This window comes from Cuculus canorus, chromosome 13, assembly GCF_017976375.1.
Source record: "Cuculus canorus isolate bCucCan1 chromosome 13, bCucCan1.pri, whole genome shotgun sequence".
NCBI classification, from domain to species: domain Eukaryota; kingdom Metazoa; phylum Chordata; class Aves; order Cuculiformes; family Cuculidae; genus Cuculus; species Cuculus canorus.
The window spans coordinates 5,230,225-5,256,054 of record NC_071413.1 but is presented as its reverse complement, the minus strand read 5'-3'; the positions used below and the strand labels follow the sequence as shown (position 1 = coordinate 5,256,054).

General features: G+C 50.2%; 1 protein-coding gene across 5 annotated transcripts in view; it reads left to right on the top strand.

The window, feature by feature from the left end:
- ACSF3 (acyl-CoA synthetase family member 3) overlaps nucleotides 1–25,830 on the top strand; it is a 65,235-nt gene that overhangs the window by 22,127 nt on the left and 17,278 nt on the right. For all 5 annotated transcript variants that reach the window (XM_054078536.1, XM_054078537.1, XM_009563173.2 and 2 more), the window contains 2 exons: nucleotides 95–207; nucleotides 12,399–12,525. In XM_054078536.1, coding sequence (XP_053934511.1) covers nucleotides 95–207; nucleotides 12,399–12,525 — 240 coding nt within the window. The remainder of the gene's footprint in view (nucleotides 1–94; nucleotides 208–12,398; nucleotides 12,526–25,830) is intronic.

Below are 25,830 nucleotides of genomic sequence, written 5' to 3'. Positions count from 1 at the left end.
GATAGATGAGCAGCTGCTCTTTCACATCCTTGATTTTGTTATTTCCCCTTGATTTTGTTATTGTCCACTGTTTCAGTCTTGTTTTCCTTCACAGGTTCTGTGGGAACTCCGCTTCCAGGGGTGGAAGTGTGCATTGCCACCGAGACCTTGAAAGACGGTGCTCGTTCCTACACCATCCATGCTCAGGGAGATGAAAGCAACACACAGGTAGTGCTCAGCCACGTTCTCTGCTGCTTCACTTTGTCTTATGGAAAGTTCTGTCCTTCTCAGCCTTTTGAAACCTCGAAGATGTATCTGCTTTTACTCCTAGGAACTCAGTGATGCTATTTAGAGTTTTTTCTGTCTTGTATTCATTTATGGCTTTTAATATAGTCATAACACCTTATGGAAAATAGAAGTGTTATCATTGCTGCAAAGAAGAGCAACATCTAAGAAAGAACACTCCATTGCATGAGGGTGGGAGGTGAAAGCTGTGGTGTAAGGACTATGGTATAAGAAGGTGATGTTGTATCTGCTGAGGCTTTGATGCCCCAGGTGGGATGATGGGTTAAACAGTGCCTGGCCTTTGAAAGCCAGGATAAAAAGTTAAGGTCTACTTCAGAAGGGAAGAACAAGGCATAGAAGGGAATTCAAATGGACCCTACTCTGGTGTAATGAGTCACTGAATAGTGTGGAGGAGCGGATGAGTGCTGGAAAATCTAGAAATGGTGTCTTTATTTCTAGTGAAATAAACCCAGTGTTTATTTCACTGGGTTTGATCAGGGTTTTAGCAGTGACAAGTGGAAGGGCCTGACTTGGTGGCCTAGGGGGGATTGCATTCATTTGGAACAGCACAGAGAAAAACCTGTCAGGTTTCCATGACTATCCAGCTCCATGACGAGCTCCCATTGCCAAGTGATAGCTGCACCAGCAGTTCTGGTGGCTCAGAAGTTGGATACGCTTGACCGTAAAGCAGTTCATAGAATCATAGGTTGTTTGGGTTGGAAGGGACCTCAAAGCCCATCCAGTTCCAGCCCCCTGCTGTGGGCAGGGACACCTCCCACTGGACCAAATTGCTCAAAGCCCCATCCAACCTGGCTTTGAGCACCTCCAGGAAAGGGGCATCCACAGCTTCAGTTGGGCTCCTTTCCCTGTGAGCTGGCCCCTGTTGGGGTGCTCTGCGTGCCCCACTGCAGAAGTAGGCGCCAGCCCGAGTCCAGGGTGTCCTGCTGCCTCAGCCCCTTTCTCTCCCTATAGAAACAGCCAAACAGGCTCTGCATTGCTGCCACATCTCCTTTGCACCCTCATTGTGGGTGCAGGTCACGTCACCCCCGTCAGATCAGTAGCCAGGTGATGTGCGGGCTTAGCTGAGTAGATGAATGCTGTATGTGCGAGAGAAATTACGCCAGCTGTCATGTGCTGTGTGGGTGGGAGATAGGCAGGCATGAGATCCAACCTGAAATACATGGCTTCACTCGTCCCTCTGGGGAAATATCTTCTCATCTAGCCATGTACCTGCCAAGAGTTTGAAAGGAGCCTCCAGTCAGTGGCAGGGTATGCTCAGAGACGCTGCTGGTGTAGGTATAGGTGAAAAACTCGAGAAAACCTCTTTTTTATCTCCACGTTATCTGGGCTGGCAGCTAGAGGAGCAGTGGGATCACGGGCAACCTTGCTTGTGGGTTGTGGTCAGGCTGCAGCACTTTGTTCTACATTCTGGTGCTATAACAAGGTTCTGGATCCCACCTTGGATGCATGAAATGAACCTGGAGAGAGCTGAGAGGGACCACTCTGGCCATGGTTTGTGGCTTTTATTAAAGCAAAAAGGTTTGCTGCTCTTTGCTTAGTGTCACTGCTGTGGGCAAAAGGAGAAGACCTGGAACAGCTGTCTCTCTCTCTGGGACTGTCAGAAGGGCCATGGCAAGGTGGGAAAAACACTCACTGCTCTCAGCGCGTCTTGGCACAGATGGACACATGGAGATGTCAGGAGTTTGGGTTTTTTTTTGGTGGTCTGGGTATGGAGTGTGCCTTTCCATCGCGTGGCTCTGCTGGTGGGCAGGTGGCAGCCGTGGTGGCACACCTCTTCTGCTACTGATGCTGTAGTTTAACTGCTTCACACCTGTGGTAGCAGGCAGAAAGCCTCACCTGCTGCCGGTTCCTACCCTGAGATGCTGCTGCTGGCGCGCTGTGTGCATCATGCTTGGTTAATAATATATGTCAGAAGGGAGTACATCAGTGGAATTTACTTAAAACAAGGATCTGACAGTTCGAGTGCTCATCACACTCCACCAGTTAAAGGAAAGGCCTGGCTTTGTTTAAAATGATCTTCTCCATGGTGGAGGGGCTGTCCCTGGGATGAAAAGACCTGGTTGGTGTCACCCTCTCTGCCTGTACTACCAGACAACCCTGACGTGGCCTTTTCCTTGCCTCTTATGTGGAGGGATAAACAAATACTTCCTCACCTTCGTCACAGGAGGGCTCTGAGGCTTACAGCGTGTTGGTTGAGGGCTGGAAGATCTGAGGCTTGGACCTGGCAAAGGCAGAGAGGTCGCAGTGGAGGGAGGACAGTGGTGGTGGGGGCAGTGGCAGGAGGCATGCAGCCTTGCCTGGGTTTGATACAAACACCCGCAGCCCCATCCCTGCTCTGGGCATTTCTCCCTGGTTTGTCATTGACACTATGAAAAATTACCCCATGTCCTGTAAAGGATTGCTGGAAATAAACACCTCCCGGCAGCCGGGCCTGCACAGGGAGTGCCTGCCGTCTGCTTCAGTTCTACGACTTTCCAGGCAGGGACCTCTTGCCGTACACGGAAATTGCGGTGCACATCTGTGCCGCTGCACAGATAATAATGAAACTGCCAAGCTGGAGCTGGTTCTGGCTGCGACAGGGGCACGGGGCCGTGCTGGGGGGTGGCTGTGCTGGGCGGGCAGCCGTGCCCAGCAGCACAGAGGGCTAAGGATGAGGATGGAGTAGCAGATCTGGTGGGACGCTGAGCACCCCAGTAGGATTTGGGCTCCAAGCTGTCTCTTCTCACCAGCCTCTCAGCTCCTGCGAGCAGGTGATCTTTGTGGCGGGGGTTAGGCGCATTGTCAGGGCAATCTGTGAGGCGTTCACACCTTGGCTCTGCTGTGCAGAAACCCTCCTGACTGCAAGCGGAAAGAGCACCTGCCTTTGCCAAGGAAATTATTTGCTTAACTGTACGGAGCCTCACAAGGTCACCGCCTTCCCCACTAGTGTTGGGCTGAGGTTTCTGCCTTCTGCTCCCTCTCGACAACAGAAGACAACAGACTTACCCTCAGCTGTCTGGTCCCTGCTAACACTGTCTCTCCCATCTAACACTGTCTCTCCCCTAAGATGCTGGGGGATCATGCCATTTGCTTTCATGTTGTCACCCTTTGGACATGTTTGTGCATCCCGCTGCAGTGAGATGCAAACAGGAGCTCAGTGGCATCATGGCGATGATGAGGCATGTGGATGGAGCACGGAGGTGGGAAATGTTTCTGCTTTGCCATCCGGTAACTGTCTGAGCTTGTGGCAGGGGACTGCTGTAATTTGCAAAGCTGGTTTCTGGCACACCCTGAAGATCAATAATCTACTTAGCTGAAAGTTTGCTGTATCTCTGTTCTTCCCTTCATTTTCTCCCGTCCCTTGATTAGAGTGCTGGATTCCTTTCATGCACATGCTTCAGTCCTCCGATCTCCTTGCAGCTCTCATGAGCCTTGTTTTCCATTGCATCCTGTTTGCTCAGGTTTTCGAGCTGGCTCTTGTGCTGCTTCCTTTCTCATTGTTGCTGCACTGGGCTGTGAGCTGGTTTCCTGAGCTGACGTGGAGCCATGTGCAGTAGAGCTGTTGGCCGTGCCCTGTCTCAAGCTGCACCATCACTGCCAACACCACAACAAGGTGCTCCAGGCTGAAGACATCCCTGGACTGCATGTTCCATTCCCAGATGAGGATGCTGTGCAGCCTGGTGTGGAACAGGGCCACCTGGGGTGGGACTGCGTGGGCAGGAGGTGGCACTCCCATCTGTCACAGCGTCCCCACCTCCTCCCTGCACAGGAGCGCGGTGGTGCAGAGCGTGGTCCCCTAGAGAGACGCCCTCCTTTGAGTGCTCCATGAAGTGCTCCTTCTCCAATACATCCCTGGGGAGCAAAGGTGTGGAAGTGGACGTTAGGGGACAGCAGCAGCTTTCCCTGCTGTGAACCATCCGAGCTATTGCTCCTACAGCTGCTCACATCCAAAGCAGTTCCTAAATGTTTAACCTGCATTAAGCAGCTGCCTGTTGAGCTCATCTGATCCTGTAGGATCAGGCTCTTTACCCAAAGAGCCTGGCTGTTGGTGGCGGGGAAGCTGTCCGCACTCTTCCTTACTCACGGCCCCAGATGCTTTCTCTCCTGGTCCTTTTTCCCCTTAATTTTTTGGCAGCCCAAGGATCTTATTCTCCCCATGGCTGGCTCCCACGCACAGGAAAGGGTTACAGCTCTCCAGCGCTGAAGATTTCAGTTTGCTTTGTTCAGTGCGATGCATATTTCATATGCTTAGCTTCCCAGCTGGCAGAGGCCTGGAAACCCTGCGAGCTGTCGCGTATTGTCTCTCTCCTCCTTTATTTGTTTGTTTGTTGGTTGTTAGGTTTTTTGGGTTGTCATTTTTGTTGGATTCTTTTTTTCCCTTTTCCAAATTGCTCACTCACACGAAAGCCAAACCCCAGTCCCTGACAATAGGGGTCTATCAATAGATAAATGGTTTCACAGCTGTATCTAATGCAGTGCTCTAGCCAGGGCTTTTATGGCGAGTAATTTTCTCGTGATGAGGCTGCAAAGGGAGCCGTGCGGGACGTATGGGTTGCAGGAGCTGGCAGCAGGAGGACGCTGCAGCCATGGGCTTTTCTCCCCCCGCGAAGGTTGTAATTATCTCATTGTTTATCCATATGCAAGCTGTCGTCCTGGATGGGAACCGGCTCGGCTGTGGCCATCCCTCCCAAAAGCCACCAGCATCTCCTGGCCCCTCCTCCCCGTGCCCCCTGTGTCTCTGCCATCTGCTAGCAGCTTGCTGCTGGTTGCCAGCACCTCCACAGAGCTGCGGGCGCTGGGGGCAGCTGGCACCATCACCCTTTGTTAAGGCCAGAGATCTTGGCCATTGGTGCCCCTGTGGAGGGGATGAAGAATGGCTCCACCTCACTCATGTTCATCCCAGATCTGCTGAGAACCAGTGGCAAGGTGCTCAGTCACCACTGAGCTGCCAGAAGGCTGTCTTGGAGGCTTCCTCCAAGGTCTGGGCACCCCCATGGCTGCTGCCCACGGGTGGGCATGGGTACCGTGGATTTAGATGCTTGGCATCTCTCTGGGCCAGGTTGCTCTTGGAGATGCTGTTGCACAGGTACTTCTTGTGTGGTTGTCACCTCTGTCTCATCCATCCAGGCATTTGGAAATAGCTGATGTGAATGTACCTGGCTCTCCTCCTGTGTCTAGCGCCCAAGGCTAAAGATAGACGTGTGCCTGCCATGACTGGCATTCCTGAAAATGGACAGGTATGGACATGCTGGTGGGGATGTGACCACCTGTCCCAAGGAGCTCGTTCTCTCACTGTCCCAGGCAGCCACCCTGGTTTGTTCCTTTCCTGTCTTGGTCAAACGTCAGCCTAAACCAGGTTGTTGCCTGTGCCAGGAGAGCCTGGAAACTGAGGTGTTCATGTTTGGTGTTGTGAGGCATGGGATGAACGCAGATCTCTTGTCCACGCAGTCCCTGGTGCTGGTTTGTACTCAATTTTTGCAACCTGACGCCCGATTCCTTCTGATATGCGCCCACATACTTACAACCTGCTTCCTCATGTCTTAGGCTTGTTGGACCTCTATCAGGTCATGGAGGCTGTCACTGCTCTAGCACATATTGGAGATGTCTGCTGAAGAGCCCTGGACACGGTGGTAGAAATGCAAAAGCAGAGACTAGAAGAAAAAGGGACAGTTTCTGCCCCAGAACGCTTCCAGCTAGAGGGAGGAGGCAGAGGTCACTATCACATGGTTTAGCACGAGGAAGCAATTAGAGGTTCTTGAGCAGCACAATTGTCTGTAGTCAAAGCACATCACAGCCTCCCTGACCTTGACTTTTAAGTGAGGCTTGTGAAAAACAAACAGAAGGTGGGCCATTAATTGGACTCTTGTCTGGTCCTCTGCCTGCCCCACGAGCACCAAATCGGAGAGGGCGTTGTGAGGGCACGTCAGGAGCCTTTCTGTAATGAAGAGAGCTGAGGGAGTGAGAAGATGTGCTGACATCTCACCTCGTTTATTATCTTCTGAAGCCTTCAAGAAAGAGGGATGAGAACAGCAGCGTGGAGAGTTGTTGACGTTTCTGGAATAGTGTTGCATGTCTAATTTATAGTGTTAATATAGATCAAGAAGTTTTAGGTCCACGGAACCACTACAAGGAGGACTGACCTTACCCAAACTTGGGCTGTTTTCTGTGGTTCTTTTGGGATCATCTGGAGTTAATCAGTCTGGTAACTTTTGAAAAGCAGTATTGCCTAAAAATATATACAGGCACTTTTGTTTCCAGTGAAGCAATGTTTGCTGTAAGTAGAGGGTTGGGTTTTCTGGAAATAAGTTTCAGTGTTCAGCTCCACTATGCACCAGCCTTGCTTTTAAATTTATAACCCTCCAAAATGAAAAGTAAATTGATTATGTTATTCCCAGCCCTTTTATAAAAGTTAACATTGCAAAACCAGATGTGAAATGTGGCCTCATAGATTACAGTCTAGGCTTGGGGTTTTTTGGTTGTTTTGATTTTTTTTTCCCCTTTCTCTGCACTGTGTCCCCGAGGAGCAGAAATCTGCCTTTTTCCAGCAGGAGGAAAATTGTTCTGTGTCTAAATTGCCTCCTGCTTGCCTTCTGCAGGATGCTGCAGGACACGGAGCTCAGAGGAACGATAATGCTTTTACAAAACCATGCAACTTAGCAGGGAATTTTTAATTATGAATGTGCATAAGAGTTCAGGTTGCCTGGGAATTTGGTAATGCTCTAGCAAGCCTCACACCTCTAGGACATCCATTCAAATATGGCCCAGGGAGACAGTGATTAAAAGGCACTGTCAAGTGGATTATTGGTCGCCAGCTTCCTTTTAGGAGGCAGGTGAGCATGTCCTCATCTCCCTTGTCACCCACCACACCAGTCCTGGACATTGCATGATCGTCAGGTCTGGAAAACCAGATTCTGGACAAAGCCTGGAGCTCCTTTGCTCTCTCCAGGTCAGTCGGGGCTGAGCTGTTGGATGCCGTATTGTGGCGAGAATTTGCTGTGTCACAGCACTCTCCTGGCCACCAGAGTCTTGAAGGGATGAGAGTGGTGTCGTGAAGAACAGGGAGCGTGTTTGGAAGTGCTGGTGGCAGGTAAGCCTCTGCAGCAGTGTGGTGTTGAGCGTGGCAGGGCATCCATGCTCCATAGGGTGCGGGGTGGGAGGTGGGACCGTTCTTCAGGCTTCGTTATATTATTTTCTGTGCTTTTGTAAGAAACAAAAACTGGAAAAAGTTACTACTCTGTGAGAACTGCTAAAAGGGTTCCATCACTTCCATAAACCTCACATATAAATTATTGTCTTCTATTAGTCACTTAGAAGCCTACATTGCTTAATTATTTTGATGACAGTAATCACTTATTTACAAGGTGGGGAAAAGCGCCAAGCACTTCCAAGCTGAGCAGCGCAGTAGGACTGTGGAAGAGGAGGCAGGGCTGCAGAAACATCTCCTTTCTCCCTATGAATGTAAATGCTTTTGCTTTTCTTGGTTTCATCAGTGATGGTGTCCAGCCCACGTGAGCCCAGGGCGGTTCTCTCCTTCTCTGGTTGCAGTGGTGGTGAAAGACTCTGGTTCCAGTGTGTTGGAAGCTGCAGGACTGGGGTTGGCTGTGGAGAACTGGTTCTTTATGGAGCAAGGACTGCAGAGGAGTTGGAAAGTGGACTGTGGCTGGGTAGGGTGGTGGAACAGGGATCGGGGACATAAAGTTATAAGCATAAGTAGGGAAGAGTTATAGGAAAATGATACGAAATCTGCAGGCCCAGAAGACCCTCCCTTGCACTGCCCCCTCCTTGCTCCACTTCACCTCACCCAGGCAAACTGGTCTTCTGCAAACGCTTTGTGCTTCTGTGGTGCAAGAGTTGTGAGGCCCCTTTAAGGTCCCACCTGAGAGAAGATGCTCTGATCTGCTGCCTTTGGTATTCACCCAGGAAAGAGGTTCAGATTGTTATTTTTGCGGGGGCAGCGGGGAGGAGAGGTCTGGTAGAAATGAAGCGTGCCCCACCAAAACATACTCTCAGCGTTCTGTTTGCAGCCTGAAGAAGGTTTTTGTTGGTCTTTTTTTTTCCCCTAAAAGCTTGTCTGCCATCCTCTCAGTTCTGTCAACCCAATAACAAGTTATTACCTCGCCGTACAAGCCTCGCCTTCCAGCTTTCCCTCTGTCTCTTCCACATGTTTCTGCTTAGGAATCCGCAGTGCTTCCTCCACTTCCCAGCGAAAGACACGCCGCTCTGAGCCTGCCTCCATAAAAGCCCCTAATTCCATTAAAGTCCATTACAATCTCCTCTCCCGCAGTTCCCGGAGGAGCGCGGGGCAGCGTATATCAGAGACCGCAAGAAAACAAATGGCCACTTTGAACAAATCCCAGGGCCGCTTGCCAAGCGGGGATTCCCAGCTATTTACAAACCGCCCTCGCTTCCTCCTAATAAAGAGGTAAAATGGAAGCAGGGAAAATATACATTTTATAATCACCCCGATTTAGTCCTTCAAAGGATTTATTACAACCTTTTATTTTCATGCGTGGAAAATGTAATCTTATCTAGGATGCCGGCTGGCCCAGCTCAACTCACCAAATCAGTTTTACAGCAGAAAGCTATCAAGCAGCAACCTTCAGGGCCACGCTGTGCCTGGGTGTTAAAGTTGCTCAAATGCATTAAAGCAGTTGAAACGTGCGTTAAAATATGGCACTGGGAGAGGAGGGTATCTGTGCAATTAGCAATCTGATGCTTTCAGCAGCCGCTTGCAATGTTGATCCAGTGTATCAACAACGGGTACCACTGAGATTTGATGGGGAAAGGAAACAAACACACCAGCCATGCTGCTGCCACAAAAAACTCGCTTTCAAAGTGAGTTAGCAGCCAGCTAGCTTTGGGTACGTGGGATTTTAGCAGGGATCAGATGCAAGGGGTTGTAGGAGATAAATGCCTTGAACCTTGAATTTTAATTTATGCTGTTTGCAAGCAGCAGAAGCTGCTCGCACTCGGGTGGTTTGTGTCCCCTCTGCTACACTGGGGAGCAGTGCCAGTGACATTCAGAGTTCAGCAAGCAAAATCCTATTAAGATAACGTCACGGCCTTTCTGTTTTACTGTTTGCAAGCCAGCCATAACATCATTAAATTACACAACAGGGAGGTGCCTGCTGCCAAGGAGCCCTGCTCGAGATAAGATGTGGGTTGAGCCGCTGCCAAAATTTGAGTTGATATGACAAGAAATTTGGAGCTGGTTCAAGGCTTGATTCACACAAGACATTGCAGCACACAGGTAAACACGGTGTAGGATTGGTCCCTGGGGCAGCCCTGCTGCCCTGATCTGGGACACAGAGGGGGTTGTGCAGGTGGGGCAGTACCTGGCACTGCTGGCTGGCACCTGTGCAGGGCAGAGCTCAGCAGGGTGGGATGGGAATGAAGGCATTTGTAGTAGCCAAATTTACACCTGTTCTTGCATTCAGCGTCGACATGAAGAAAACAAAATCTGGCGGGATCTTTAGATGAAGCTCAGGCAGCTGTTCACGGGTCTTGGCCACCCTTACCTCTGCCGGTCCCTCCCCAGCCCTTAAGGGAGAGTTAGAGGCAGCCTGATAGCTAAAGGCTTACGCTGGTAATTAAAATGTCTGTAGTCTGAGGGCAATTTCAACAGTCCATTGTCTCTAGCTGAGATGGGGCGGATGGGGTCCAGAGGGGCTTGCCAGGAGCTGAGCGGGATGGAGTTGCCTCTGGGAAGGAGAGATGTCACTGGCAGGCTTGTAAGGGCTGAGTTACTCAATGGGCAAAAATGGAACTGGAAGCATTGGAGGCACTAAGATGCTCAGGGAAGTTGCTTGTTTCACGGTGCCATGGCTGGACCAGCAGGAAAGGGAGTAAGGCATAGCTACAGGGTAAAACTAAACACAGCCTCTCTGTGACAGCACTGAAACCCTGCCTAGCTCATCACCCTGCATCCCCACTGCCTCCCTGCCGTGCTCACCGCAAAGTCTGTGCCTCTTGCCCTTTTGGTGCTGCAGTTGCTGAGGTTTGATCCTGTGCTCCCCTGGACCCCAGGTTTCTCTGTGCTGTCTTGCTTGTGGATAGTTTGCTCCTCAGGGTCCCTCTGTCACATCCCATGGGCAGGACTCATCCAGCACCATCCTCACCTTGCCAGCATTTAGCTAAATTCCTGTCATCAGCCTGAAGGGTCTTTTTTCCTGCAACATCTTCCAGGCAGTGGAGGAGCCCGGGCTTTGGAACACACAGAGGCATTTAGGTGATCATGACATCAGGAAGAAATGTCTTAAACCAAAAATTGTGCATTAAAAAACAACTTTAAGCATTTTTTATCAGAGAAGCTTTGTTTCCATCAAAGGCTGCACGGAGACACGAAGCCTACCCTGCGCTGGGATTCTGCCTGGTGCTTCAGTTCTGCTACTACTGCTTTCCCTCATGGCTGTGTTTCTGGCATTTCTGACTTTTGGGGTCCCAGATGTATTCACATCCGTTTTGCAGCAGCCCAAGTACACAGTGACTCGGAGTTCCCATTACTGGGATGTTCTCTGCACAGGGACAGAGTGGTGTGTACAAGCACATCTCACAGTGACCTTCTATCACATTGGCTTTGCCCCTGCAAAGGACTTTAGGTTCACACAGTCCCAAGCGGTGCGACATTCATGCTTCTCTAGTGCCTCATCTCTTAGCCTGCCCGCATCCTTGTAATTACAGAGCCATGTATATGCAGGGGGGATGAGATACCGTGCCATGTCAGTCAAGTCTGTGACCTTCCTGTGATTCCCCAGTTTCCATAACAGCAGGATATTTGTTTTGTTGCCATAGTTTGCAGGTTTGCAGGGTACCGAGTTGTCACTACAACCGTTGCCTTCCAGTGAGTCTGAAAGGGGCCACGTGTCCCAGAGAACAAATCAGATGGTGTTTCCTGCCACCTCCTCAGGAAAAAATAAGTGTTAGATTGACAGTTTTGGAAAGCGAAGTTTTACATCTGTCAACAGAGCAGAGAGCAGCATGGCACAGCCAAGGGGGCGCATCATCCCCCGCCTCCCCTGCCTCGCGGCGTCTGTATCCTCAGGAGGACGGTCCTCACCCTGAGAATACTACAAATCTGGTTCATCTAGGGTGAGCGGTGATGGTGCCTTCAACATCAGACCAAGATTCAGTCTCCCAGCTGCTGTGGGCCAGTGGTCCGTGTTTCTTGTCCCTGGGAAGGACAAGATTTCACTGCTGCCAGCACAGTGACAGGTTGCTGCAAGTGCGGAGCGGTGCAGCTGGTGGCCAGTGTCCTCTAAAGCTGCTGTTTCCACGGCTGAGCCATCCGCTCACCCTTTCAGCTTGCTGCTGCCACTGCGAGATACGCAGACCCGAAGGACAGCAGCACTCGGAACAGGACATGGAGTTGTCAGGGCTGTGTGGGTCTTTCAGGATGCAGCCTCTGTGACCTGTTTTCATCCATCCCTCAAGACCCGCTGCTGTGAGGAAGGGCAGTCTCAACAAAAAGAGATGGGAGATGGTGGGTGAGCAGGTGGGTGTCCTGATTGGGGTGCCTGGAGATTGCAAAGCACGACACACTGTTTGTACTGATACCTCCCCAGCATCCCACTTCCCAGACCATGCTGAGGCTCCAAGGGCAGCAAATGGAAACAGGGAGGGTGTTCCTGGATGGTTTTCTCGGGGAGAACCTGAGCCTGGCAGAGGCTGATAGGTGCTGCAGTGGAATCGGGGTGCAGAGAGCTGTTGTGAAGCCGGTCTGCATCAGATCATCCAGGGGTCAGCAATGACCATCCCTTTCCCAAAAGTATTTCTCAAGCAGCTGTGTGCATGCAAGACTTCTCCTCCCCACTCCTTTCCTTTGTCAGCGGCTGGAAGGTTTCTGGACTGGACTGTTCCAGGATGGCAGTTCTTGGTTTAAATAACACAAATGTATATTTTCAGTGCTTTTGAATATTGAAGGCACTTACTTAGGCAAGCGCTTCAACTCAAGGAAGGAGGTCCTGCGGGTGGGCAGGCTGTGGTGGAGGTTGGTAGAAGCTGGGAGGGCACATGCTGTGGGTCCTGCTTGTCCCCCACCACCCTGCTGAGCCAGCTGTGGTGCTGGGGGACAGGTGACAGAGGGACGACTGCTCACTGCTGGTCCCCAGGATGCACTCACTCTGTGCTTGTCCTAGGTGACGCCGGGTCTGGAGGGGCAAGAAGGGGAGCTGCTCGTGAGGGGACCCTCTGTCTTCCGCGAGTACTGGAACAGACCCAGAGAAACAGAAGATGCCTTCACACCTGATGGCTGGTTCAAAACAGGTACCGTGGTGGCTTCCGGTGGCCTCTGGCAGGGGGTAGCGAGGGGGAGAAGGAGCTCTAGTTCAGCTCCCGGGGTTCCCTGGCTTCTGGGAAGGGAAGTTAGAGATTGGAGGTGACAGCTTGGCTGGGGATGCAGGCTGGACCGCTGCTCAGGGAAGTGGTTGAAGTCACCATCCCTGGAGGTGTTTAAAAGACGTGTAGATGTGGTGCTTAGGGACATGCTTTAGTGGTGAAGTTGGCAGTGCTGGCTTAATGGTTGGACTCAGTGATATTAAAGGTATTTTCCTACCTAAATGGTTCTGTAATGTGCTTCCAAATGCCGAGCTCAGGGAGGGGTTTCACGTGCCTTGGCCAAAATTCATCAGCCAAGTAATGGGGTGTGTTTGGGAGTGTGTTTGCTTGTAAGCATAATACGCTGGTAGTTACCATTTTCTGGGGACTGAAACTTTGCAACCTCAGCACCTGAATGCCAGGTGGGATTTAGCTTAACTTACACAGGGACTACGTCAGTGGAAAACCTCCTGTAATCTCCGAGGCGCCGGATCCGTCTTGGCGCCAGTGTGCTTTCTGCGGGGGAGTTTGCTCTCCCGGTTGTGGCTGAGTATTTAAAGACAAGGTGCATAGGGTTGAAACCATGTGCATGGACAGCACAGCCGTACAGGGTGTCCGTGGGATCGTGAGCTTGGCTGCTAGGGTGACATGGGAGCATTTCAAAGAACAGTCATTTGTCAATCAGAAAATAGTAATTGATGGAAAGCTAAACTTTCTGGGAAAAAAATCACCGTGGGTGCATTGTGAGAGCAGTTCGGGAAGAGGTTTTGAAATTGCCAAAATATTTTTTTTTAAGTGAAAAGTCTGAGTCTTCCAAATAAAGAGACCTTTTCATGTGAAACCAAGGCTCATTTTATTTTTATATGATACAATATGGAAATGGCAAAGGAAATGCTTCTTTTTCTGGGTTTCTTAGGATTTACCTTTCCCTTTCAACTAAAAGAAATGTTTCCGAAATATATATTGTTTCCAGGGATGGGAACACCTCTGGTATTTGCTTTTCAAATCAAATTTTGCCCGAAGATAATACCCTAATAGTAACAATACCTATTGCAGGTGGGCACCCTATGCACCTTGGTAGGTTTAATTAAATATTTGCAAGCAGAAAAAAGATCCCTTTATCCCATGTTAGCAGCGGATGCTGTTGGGATTGCCCCTACCTGAAGCTGCTGTGGCTTGGACGGCAGGTTCTCAGAGGAGGACTCTTGCAGCTAATGCTGCCCATCATGTGGGATAACAAATTCAGGAGAATACCAGGCTGAAGACCTTTCCCAAATGAAATAGATGTGACAGGCCATGAATAAGTGATGTGCTTTGAATTACGCCTTCTGCTCTGCGTGTGGCACAGCGAGCAGTCAGAGACCTCCTCGGCCAGAGGTTCCTGTCCCCTGGCACCGTTCTGCAATTTAGATTAAATAATAAAGCAGCCGCGGGCCAGAGCGGTGGTGCCGCGAATGGGTTGGCAGGTCTGGTATCTCAGCTGCCCCCACTGCCATCCAGGAGCTGACTGGGCTGCGGGGTGGATACAGGCAGTTTGTTTGCCTGCCTGCACTGAGCCCACCACCAATTCATCTATTGAATGCAAAAGGGCAGAATAGCTCATTTCTGCCAAATAACACACACACAGCTCTGGCTTTCCTGTCCCCCTCTTTTACTCTGTGTTAGCAGTGGCATCGAGTCAAGAATCAGGCTGGATTTCTGATGCCTCCTGTGTAATCTTATTTATTTACGGTTCTCAAAGAAGCTGTGATTTATTATTATTGTTATTCTGAAGCAGACGTGGAGCTGCCCTGCCAACAGTGTCACCACGGGTCCCCATCCCGGGTGGGTACCGCAGGCTGGGACTGGAGCATCATCAGGCGATGTGCAGGGTGCAGGGCAATCAGCTTTAAAAATTTTTTTGAGTCAACACTCCTGATGAATATTTCAGATGCAAAGCAATAGCATGCATTAATTATTGCAAAGAGATGTCTTTAGGAGAAAATGATTTTGAAATTCAGTTTAATTTCATTGTAATGCGCTGCAAACAGGAAGGGAGTATGTGTGTTTAATTGGCTCTCGGGGGTAAGGCCGGGAAGATGGCATGCCTTTGTCACAGGCCATTAGTGATACAGACTGCATAATGAGAGAGTACAATCAGCTCACAGCTGCCGGCTCCTACGGGGAGAGAATGATATTAAATAGAAATCAGTATAAATTAAACTTAACCCTTTCACTTGCTGAACAAAGCTCAGAGCTGGAAATGAGGGGAGGAAGCGAAGACAGGCATGGGGGGGAATCTGGCTGGGTCAGGGGGTGCCTAGCTGACCCCCTTGAAGTGGCCAACCCCCAGCCAGGCTGCCTCCTGGATGTCCCCACAGCTGCCTGGGGAGGACAGCAGGCTTTTAGCTCTCCTCTCAGTCCCCCACTCTCGGCCTTTCTTTCCTTTCATTCCTCTCCTGACCGCTTGCTCCGTCTCTTACGGGTGTCAGGTCAATGGGGCTTTTTATCTCCCAAGACTCATTCATCCGGCACTGCCACGAGCAAGTCTTGTCATTCCTTGCTCACCCTGCGTGTCCCCACCACGGTGACAGCCGTTGGAGATCACTAGGAGGTGGCAAATGTCCCTGTGGTGGTAAAAAAACACATTGAGGAACTGAGGAGGCTGTGTCCCATCATAGCAACTGGGATCTGAAGGGTGAATTACCACCATTAAGCAGCAGTGGGTAACGTTGAAGTGAAGACCATAGTTGCAGAATCCAAACGAGACAAAGCCTGCCCACTGCCAGGCTACCGTCTGCACTATCTGCTGTTTGCAGGTCATATCAGTCAGTGTTCTAAAGCTGAGGCTGGATGTGTGCGCATGGTGCTCCCAAACCCCAGGCAATGGTATTTCCAACTTTGTGCTAATTTTCCTCCCAACCAAATGACCTACGGGTCATCTGAAGTGGATGGTAGTGTGGTTGCAGGTAGTGTCCCCACCGTCTCCCAAGGACACGGGGAATGAGCACTCAGGTGAGGAAGGGGCGAGGTTCGGAAAGGGTAGGCTTGGAGATGATGTGGGTAACTCAGCTGTCATTGTTAATAGCAATCCAAAAAAACAACATCGAGTCAGCAAATGAAGAATAATTACTGCAAGGGGAACCCGGCATATTGCTCGTACTGCACCTCATGAGGAGTCTGTCCCTGGAAGGGCACTGCTCTGCGGTGGCACTGCATGGAGATGGGGTGCGTGGAAGGGGTGTCCTGCAGCTGACACTCGCTCTACTGTTAAACAGAAGGTGGTGTGATGTCTCCACACGCCGAGCAGTGAACATGGGTTGTGTGCATACCGTTCCCATGCATTGGTGCCCTCTCACGAGGTGGAATATCCTACTGGCTTTGCCAAGTATCATCACTTTGGGGCTCTCACTGGGTGTCCAACTTCAGAGTTTACACACACAAAGCCAAGAGTCACTAGAATTCATTCCTTCCTTTGGTTTTATGATTGGAGTTAACTTGAATCTGCTGCATGGGGTTTGCCTGCTCTGAGCACCAGTGCCCTGCCCCCAGGGTGGGGGCTGATGCTCACACCTTGTAAGACGCCTGCTGAAGTGGTCCATCGTGTGCTTTTCTTGCCTGCTTCCCACAACGCAAGGCTGACAAAGGAATCTTGAATTTTTAAGTCTTTTCTGGCTGTGGGTCATTTATGTCCCCAGTACTTTCCTCAGGCCGGTTCTCCGATTGTGGTTGCTCTTGCTGTTAATTGAGTTACTGAGGAGGAGGGTTCAGAAAGTATAGGAACCAAAAAAAGAGTCAGTGCTTAATGGCAGCAATCATTTTCCTTTCTGATTGACAGCTCCTCTATTAAAATCCCCTTTTCTCCTATGAAATTGTCTTCCCCAAGAAAACAGTCTTATATTGAGCATAGGGGATTGCCATTCCCTCCATGTCAGGAGACAAAAAGTAGCGACGTGGCCTGCGGTCCCCAGCACTCTCTCCACAGTGTGCTCCCCGCTCGGTTTCTAGGGAAATCTTTGGGCAGACCAGGCATTTAGTGCAACAACTGCAAATTTGTGTTTCCTTCCCCAGAACGAGCAGCAAACACTGTGTGCGCTACGCAGGAAGCCTCTGCAAGTGTGTCTGTTTTGTGCCTCCACTTAAGAAGGAATGAGTATGTTTGTGTGTTATGGGGGAAAAAAAGCAGACAAAAAGGCATGATGCTGCGGTGACTTTTTGATGAATTCAAGATCGTGGCTCTTTTGAGAATCATCTGAACTTGTGGTGTTGCGTAGGTGATTTACTGTTGCTCCCATCCTCTTTTTTTCCTTCCGATATGCACCGTTGTCTGCCTATCTCTCTGTCTCTCTCATTTCCATCCGAGTGAATTGGATTATTTTTATTGTATTAAGGCTGTTGACAGAGCTGCTTAGATCAAAGTGCCCTCCAGCCATTTCCAGGGAAACTACTGGATATCCACCTGCTGTTATACAGCCAAGCAGCACCGAGCCCTCGGAGACCGAGGCAAACCCAAAGGAAAAAATGCCTGCGGCCGTCTGTCTCGTGTCGCTGCGATACCTTCCCAGCTGTCCTGTGCCCTGCGAGGTGAGGGGCAATCTCCAAGCACACTCACACGCTGCTGAGCAGGAAAGATGGAAGCAAAAAAATAAGGAAGGAAGACATTTTTTATGATGAAGGTGGGAGACAGATTGCTTAGAGTGGCTGTGGATGCCCCATCCCTGGGAACATTCAAGATCAGGGTGGATGGTGCTCTGAGCAGCCTCATCGAGTTGAAGATGTCCCTGCTGATTGCAGGGCATTACACAGGATGACCTTAAAGGTCATTTCCAGCCCAAACCATTCTATGATTCTAAGAGCAATCACCAAGCAAAGCCTGGGAGCTGCAGGAAAGCAGCAAACACCAGCTTCTCTGGTCATCCCGCTCCCTGATTTTTATTCATCTGTCCCAGCCTTGTGATGCTTGTGTCGTCAGGCTCTGGCACTGTCAAATTATGTTATCTCTGCCCAGGAGGCAGCAGTCACCAGGCAGCGAGCAGCTTTGGAGGTGTGAGGAAGGGGACAGAGAGTTCGGGAATGTGATGGAGTTACCCAGCGCAGTGCCTGGGTGCTCCCCACTTGCCCTGTGTTATTCTGCCCACACTGGACTGGGCAGGGTGCTTTCTCCGAAGGAATCTGGCAATACAGTGGTGTGCACAGGGGGAGTGAGACAATCAGAAAGCAGCCTTCTCCCTGAGGGAAGGCCAGCTTCCATTCACATTTGCCCATACATCCAGAAAATTAGAATCTGGTGTATTCAGGGAGATTTATTTTCAATTACAGGTTAAGGCTGAGACATGAAATAGCACCGGGTTTGAAAGTAGTGCATAAATCCTGCAACAAATCCATGTATCTCAGCTCCATATAATAAGATTTTATTGATTGCTATATTGTGTCTGTCAGAATAAAACTCTCTTAATGCATGCAGCAGGATGGAGAAGATAGAAAGCTTGTTGGTAGTAGAATCTGATTCAAGAATCAATGCACTTTGATTAATATGTCGTTAAGAAAGTAAGAGTTATTTAACTTGTTTGATGCACGTTTCAAAATGATGACTCGTATCTTTTTAAGTTTCTTTCCTTAAGCTCCATTTAAAAAACAACCTTGTAGGTGTTTTTCACGTTGCTAAGTCCTGGTTTATCACTGAGTGTTTGCCGGATCCTTTTATGCAAGTCACAACCCCCCAGGCTCCCATTAATAATAATGCCAATGGCCCAAAAGACTTCCCATTCGCCATCGTTGAAAGCTTTAGAAGGGAAATGAGGTGGACCTGCTATCTCTATTTCTTCTGGATATTCTGCAGTCAAAGAGGGAGCTCCAGGGGGGAAAAATGAAAAAGTTGTTAATCTGGAATAAGACATCATCAGGAAAATGAGACGCACCCATCAGTTCTGGCAGGCTTTCGGATGCTGCCAAGCTTGGGCAGTCAGCAGCACGCTGTGCGTCTGTGCTTGCTGAACATGCCATTCTCTCAGCTCAGGCTTTTCCACTGTCATGTAGAAACTCGGGCACCAAGGACGAGTCTTGGCTTAGCTGGAAGCATCCTATTCAGCCCCGCAGTTCCCAGGCTGCTCCAGAAATAGGACTCGCTCTTGCTGCAGCCGTGAATCCCCAGTCAAGGGAAGAAACCCAGTGACTCTTTCAGATTGTTTTCAGGGACCTCCTGTTGTCCATCTGTCCTCTTCACACCGAGCTCTCCAGTGCATAGCTGGGTAGCTCTGCTGGCACCAGCTGCAGATCCTTGCCATTCCCAGCCTTGGCTCTTTGGAGATTTCCACACCACCACTTCTTATTGGGAAGGTAGAGCTGCCTGCAATTTTCCAGCTCAGAGAAATCTGGTGTTGGTAGGAAATGCCCTGAGCAGGTCATCCTTGGCCAGACACAACCCATTGCTCCTCTCAGGCTGGTCTCCAAGGAGAAGGGGCAGGAGAAGCAGCGAATGGTGCACACCCCATCCCTCCAGCATAGGTTTTTTCCCTGTCACTTGCCTGTCCACAGAGACAAGCAGGTGTTTCCCTGCCGAGGGAATTGCTTACATTCATGGGTGTAGCACTGACACCTGAAACAGAAGATACTTTAGCCTGATCAAGGCAGATTATAAATAGAAATGCATGTAATTAGCATCCTAATCTGCAGGTTTTCTGTTTGTTTGCAGTGCCTTTCCCAGTGATAAATCCAGTTAATGCAAATTCTATTTTTAAAGAAACAATTCCTTAATTATAATGCGTTGCAGGTGATGTGACTTACTGGTTCAGTAAGCCCACCGGAGGAAGCCTTGGCTCCCTCCAAGGAGCTTCTTTTTAGAGTCTGTCGTGGCTTAAACTCATGAGTCGGGCAGGATGGCAGCGAGTATTTCCCAAGGCTCTGTCTCTGCTTGCCGGGTCTGTGATTGAGTGTTAGTGCTGAAAAGCAGTGGGGGTGAGAGGCAGGGAGGAGGTAAGCTCACCCGCTTCATTGGTGGCTGATAACTTGGACCCACATTCCCACAAATATCGTGAAAGGACACCCAAAAAATGCTGAGTGTACCCCAAACACAGCTCCACGGGCTGCTTTAGGAAGGAGATCCCACTGGATCTTCATGGGACAGGAACAGAGGCTGCAGGCACTGACCTGGCAGGTTCTCTGATGAAGCCAGACCAGGCGTCTGCTGGACTCACATTTCTCTCCAACCCTTATTTAAAATGTCTTTGTAGAAGTAAAAACATAAAGATGGCATGGTGTCTGTATCAGCCATGTGTAAAGATTTCTTTACAATCTCAAAATATTCCTCTCTCTCTCACACGCACACACACGGTTCTGACTCTACAGAAGGAGAATTCACTTTTTCTGCTTCCTGCCTCAGTGTTTATTCTTCCTCCTTGGGGAGACAACATTGCCAGGTTTGCCTGATGGCTGGAAGTCTTAGGGTCATCAGGACACAGTGAAATGAAACCCTTGTGTTTCCTTGACTGCTTGTGAGACTGATGTTTTCAGCAATTCAGAGAGTGACTTGGGATTTTTGTAGCTGTAAATGAGAGCAGCTTTTGGCACAGAATGTGTTTACTCTCCACAAAGCTCTGCTCTAGTTGTATCAAACATCTTGGATGCCAACCCTTTCCTTGTCTGAGAACCTCTGCTACACGGAGTCCAATTTTCAGAGGCATGGAGCAATTGCACCCCAGCTGAGAGTCAGTGGGAACAGCAGGCAGCGGCGTCTCCAAAAGCCAGGCTCTTCCCTCTCAGTCTCTATTTGCTTTTACCTTTCAAGCTGTGCTACAGCAGCGCCGCTCTTGCATCCTAAACAGAGAGGGGCTTGTTCAGGCTCTGACGGCCAGCAGTGACTCTTCCCTTCTCATCCCAGGGATTGATGTAAGGAGTCCCACCCGCAGCTCCAGCTGGGTTATGTTGTAGAGATGTGAAGCTGAGTTCTGCAAGCCTGTCAGAAGGTCTAGCAGGAGAATTGCAAGCTGGCAAGTGGGTTAAGAGGGGAAGAGCAGGACCGAGCGCAGGATGTGGTAAAGAAATGGGCTGAACAGTCATCTTTCTCATGGTACTTGGAAGAGGGTGTCAGGTCATTGGCAAGGTTTTCTTTCAAGTGGCTACTTACTGCTATATAAATAGTCTCCTCCAGTGCAAAATTAAAAACCCCATAGGGAAAGGTCAGTATCAAATCAGCTGAGCGAGATCCCTGAGCAGTTGTGCAGAGGATGGGACCATGGCCCCATTGCAGGCACGGCCAAAGCTTGTGTTGTTTTGAGTACGGCTGGAATGGGGCCCCAGGGATTTTCGTTGATCCATGCTTATGGTTCAGTCACTACAAAGACTAATGTTTGTTGTGTCTTTACTGTCACCGATTACCCCGTGACCATGGGGCTTTGGAAAGCCTCTTCAGCATGAAGGATAAACGCTGCAGAGAGTTGTCTACAGCATTGACTGAAGGGGTGGGTTTATTGTACTATGGCAGCATCAGGGTAGGGAAAAGTAATGATGAAGACTGAATGTTGAAGTCATCACCCTGAATCCAAACAGCATTCAGCTTTGCAGATGCCGGACTGGCAGCTTGCTGCTCCAAACTAGAGTTGTGATCTTGGTACAGACTTGTTTGTGCTTTGCTCTTCAGTCCCTTGCCAAGCCAAGCCTGCTGCTGCCTGGCCTCCTATTCAAACTACTGTGCTCAGCTATTGGGATGCAGATTTCACTCTGGCAATGATCTGGCAGGAGTTTAATCTGCTTGTTCGCTCACTCAGAGCTTTTGTAGGAGCTTCACCTTGTAGAGGCTGGGGGAAGACGAGGCAGAGAGCTGGAGCTGCCCAGCAGGGGTGCTTGAGCAGTTGCGCTGCAGGTTTTGCCGTTGATGGTCCTGTGAGTCCATTTCCCGGCTGCTGCACACACTCATTGTGTCCTGGTGGGCTTCTTTGTCTGGCATCTCACACCAGGAGATTCCCCTAAAGCAGCACATGGCTAGGAAAGGCTGCTTCCCGTGGCCGTGGGTATGCTTTTTGGTGGTGATGGGCTTTATCTTCAGTCCTGACATCTGTGTGAGATGCGAGCATCCTGCGTCGTGCCTGCCCCTGGCAGAGGGGCTGGACCTCATTCTCCAGAGCTGGGGAGTTGCACAAATTGATAACAGTTTGTAGGACAAGCCAAGGATCTGGTGGACCTGATTTCCTTCCTTCCCCAGCACAAGAAAGTGAGGCATGAGATTTAACAACCGTGGTCCAAGAGCCGTTAAGTGGTGAGGTTTGTAGGTTGGGCTGCTTAAGGTGCTTGAAGAAGAACTGTACGGCTCTGGCTTTGACAGCCAGCAGCCAAGGACGCGATCGCTCCAGGCTCTTTACTTTCAACAAGAGTCATCCCTCTGGGTTTCGCTCAAGACAATTGAGAACATATTTACTTACAACTAATGGTATTGTGCTCTAAGCAAAAGCGTAGGCTTCTCTATATTTAAGCAAACAATTTAAAGCAGATATCTTTCCTCATATCCACCACTGTCTGTCTTAGTCAACAGCCTCCTATCATTATCTCTGCTTTATTTAATAAATGGTCTCACCAGAGATGGGGACAGGTCACTGTGTGGAAGAGAAGAGGTAATGCTGTCCTTAGTTAAGGTGTCATTGATTCCTTAGCTGTTCTGCAGAGGGCAGGAGCCAAAGCACAGGGGTTTAGTCTCATGATTTTATTATTATAATTATTATTTTTAGCCATGCACGCGTGGTTACCGTGCTCTTAAGAGTTTCACCAGCTGAGTGCAGCTGCGTTCAGCTGAGCTGCCACACTTTGGAGCATTTACTTATTTATCACTCTTTGAGTTTTCTTTTTTATCTTGTTATCTGCAGGGATTTCTGTAAATATTCAAATGCTAATGTGGAAAAAAAAAAGTTTTTCATTTTTACTTACCCTTTTTCTTTTCTGGCTTGTCCTCTGGGCAAACCCATCTGTGGTAATTCTGGCTATAAGCAATGGGGGGGCTCCCTCCGCTCAGCCTACTTGTGTCATATCAGACCCCCATGAGTTCCCGCTAATGATGAGTGAACCTGCAAAGTCTTGGCTGCAGAAACATTTAAAGGCTTGGCTGGTTTGTCTGCCATTTTCCATTAGAGGAGTATGATGGCCTTGGAGCAGAGTGTGCAGCATCCCGGGGTGAGGGAGGCGTCATCTGCTTCTTGTCCTGCAGCCCTGTGATGTGCTGAAGGGTTGGAGAGGCTCCTGGTCATGCTGAGCTACATGTGCAGAGCATACCCAGAAATGAGGTGCAGCACCTCTGCCAGGACAGGCAGGACCCAGGATGCTGCCAGACTCTGCCGAGATCTGAGTTTTCTGTTAATCCATTTGGTTCTGTTCTCTGCTGGCTGAAAGCTGGTGCCCAGGACTCTGTCTGCTGGCATATGTCATGGAAGGGGATCTGATGCCAACCCGAGCCAGGGCTGGAGCAGGGACCATATGCAGCAAACTCTGAGGCCCTGGAACAATGAGATGGAGATGAGCCTTTTATTTGCCAGCCAAAACCTGCTGGTCGTTTGGGCATGCTGGGAAGCCCATCTTGCAGGAAAGCATTTGGAGTTTGGAGGGGATCTAGTAGATGATGCTTTCCAAGCTCCCCTAACGTGTCTGCAGATGAAGCTGAAGCTTCCAGCTCTATTCATCTGTAGGGTTTAGAGAGCTGCCAACACCAGTGCCTTTAACCAACCCTTTGCATTCACCTAGCGTCCCCGGTGTCCGTGAAGGAACGTGAAACGGTGACAAGGATGGGGTGAGCTTCGCAGTTCACAAAGAAGGAAGCCACCAGATGCATGTATGTTCTACACCCGTCTCCTGCCCATCCCAGTCAGCATGGGCATGAGGACCAGGCATCAGAAATGCTCCTGCTGGGGATCCCTCAGCCTTGACTTTGTTTGCAGAACCCAAGACTCCAGACTTTGGTCTATGACCAAGAGCCTGCCTTGTAAGTGCAGCACAGCTTCACTGGTGCCGTCCCATGGCTGGAGTTACAGCTTATTTTCATGCAAAATGTACCAAAACTAACCTACATCTTTCCTCTCCTGTGTTTTCCTGTACTTTGTTCTCTTTGGAACATCAGTTCTTTAAAACAAAGGTGACCAGAAAATGCACCCTTGGGGTGAATCCTGCATGAAGGCGAGGGGCAGCAGGACAAAGTGATGTAACAGGTTAATCTGCCCCTGCCTAAATACTGCCTTGCCATCTCTCCTGTGCTAGGCAGAGCACTCAAGGTCCCCTAGGAGAAATGTCCTCTTGGGAGCAGAGGCGGGTGTGCGTGGTGGCCTGAGCCCGCTCAAAGTGGTGGGGTTGTAGAGCAAAGCATGGATGGCGAATTTGCACCGAACGGATGTCAGGATAGTGAAGGAAATCCAATGTGCAAGCAAGCCATGAGGGTAGACCTGGGTAGAGCATGGGGGGCAGCAAGCATCATCCTGGCTTCTTGGCCTGTGGCCTGAGAGCCTTTAAGAAATACAGCTGTGAGGGGAAGGTATCGCTGATTTATCAGCCAAGATGAGGTGGCTGCACTCCTTGTGTATCCAGCAGCAAGTTTCAAACTCCTCCTGTCCCCAGCTGGATGCAGAGGTGGGGGAAAGCATGGCTCAGGATTACTGGGTTGAAATCAGACTTGTCTTATCTGTAGCTTTTCCCTCCCAGATACCTGGAGATGCTTCCAGCATTCCCTGCATCACTTCATCTCCCGCTCCACCGGCGCAGCCACACAGCATGGGGAGGAGCGCCTTATTAGCACAGCTCTTTGTGAGATGCCCTTCAGTGATTTTTTTTTTCCAGGTGTAAATGCCAGGGGAGGTTGTACCAGTGCTTCACATTCTTTCATCTCGGCAGGGTTTTGCCCTTTCTCCCAGCATGGCTCTGACAGCAGGCTCAGCGCTGCTGCCTGCGGAATACAAACAAACTTCCCCGTGCAGAGCATGACAGGAATTCATTCCAGGCTGGGGCTGGTTTTACTGCTTTTCTTTTTAGCTTGTGCTGGATGCTCCAGGGGTCTCTGGTGAAGTTTTGAGAATGGGGAATGTGTTGCTTGACCCGCTCTCTCCTGGCGACAGGCAGCTCCGCAGCAGACCCGACAGCTCTCACAGATGGGGAGGGCTGCAAAGCAGCTTGATGCTGTGATGCCATTCCCATCCCCTGACTGAGTCGAGGGAGAGGAACCGACACGTTGGGATGTCTGCATCCCTGCATCTCTTAGTACCAGCCATTAGGGCAGTTGGGGGGTCTGTTCCCTGCTTGCTGAGCACACAGCGCCTGCCATTAGTGCTAATGGGAGTTAGGCACGCGCACGGAGAGGCAAGGATGCCCCTGAGCTACAAATCTACTTGGCAATTTTATTATGTAAATAAATGGTGCTTGCACATACACCTGCTGCTGCTGCTGCTCGTGGTGATGTTCATGGCAAGATAAGTAAACAAACAGCGATTCCGTTCTAATAGATTTATTTCCTTTCTCGTGAGCCATTAAATTACCTCCAGATTTCACGCAGGTAAAAATCTGTAACGGCGTCGAAATCTCGCTCTGCCTCAGTGGATGGTGGCCTGCAAAGCGTGACAGCCACCTATTACTCTCTGATATTGTTTTAAGGGGAGGCATGGGAACAACCGGTATCATCTTTGTTAAATCAGTGTCTCTGGATGCCTGCACCTCCCTCCAGCACTCCCACCACCTCCAGGCAGTTTACATTGAAGGCAACAGCAAACCTCCCCATGCTTGGCTGAGCCTGGTGGCTGCACAGCCTGTGTCTGGAGAGTAAATCCTCATCCAGACCTCTCGGGGCGGCTTCTCAGTCTGACTGGAGGGTGAAGGGCTTTTCCCTTCCAGGGGACTGAAGCAGAGCTTTCTCTGGACCTTGAGGAGGCTGTAAGCTGGGATTTGCTAGGAAACCCATCACCTCCCTGCAGAGCATCAGCACCAGGGCTCGCCGGGCTCTCTGACACCAGGCACTGGTTGTCGGGATCTGCAAGGAGAGCAGCCGGCTCCTCTCCAAGCTGGTCTGCCTGTTTGCAACCACAGGACATATCTCTGAGCTACAGCTGCTGAGCTCTTCTCCTCTCTTCCGCTCCCTGCCTCCGCTGGAGGTTTTGGCAGGGAGACAGGTATACGCGGGGCTGTGCCGGGGGTTGCTGGTGCCAGGCTAGCTGCCGGCTCGAGAAGCGTGGTGCCAGCACTTCTCCCAGTGAAGAGCTGGTGCCAGTGGCTCTGCTGGGCCAGGCTGGGTCGCTAGGAAGGGCTTTCACGCTTGCACCCAGG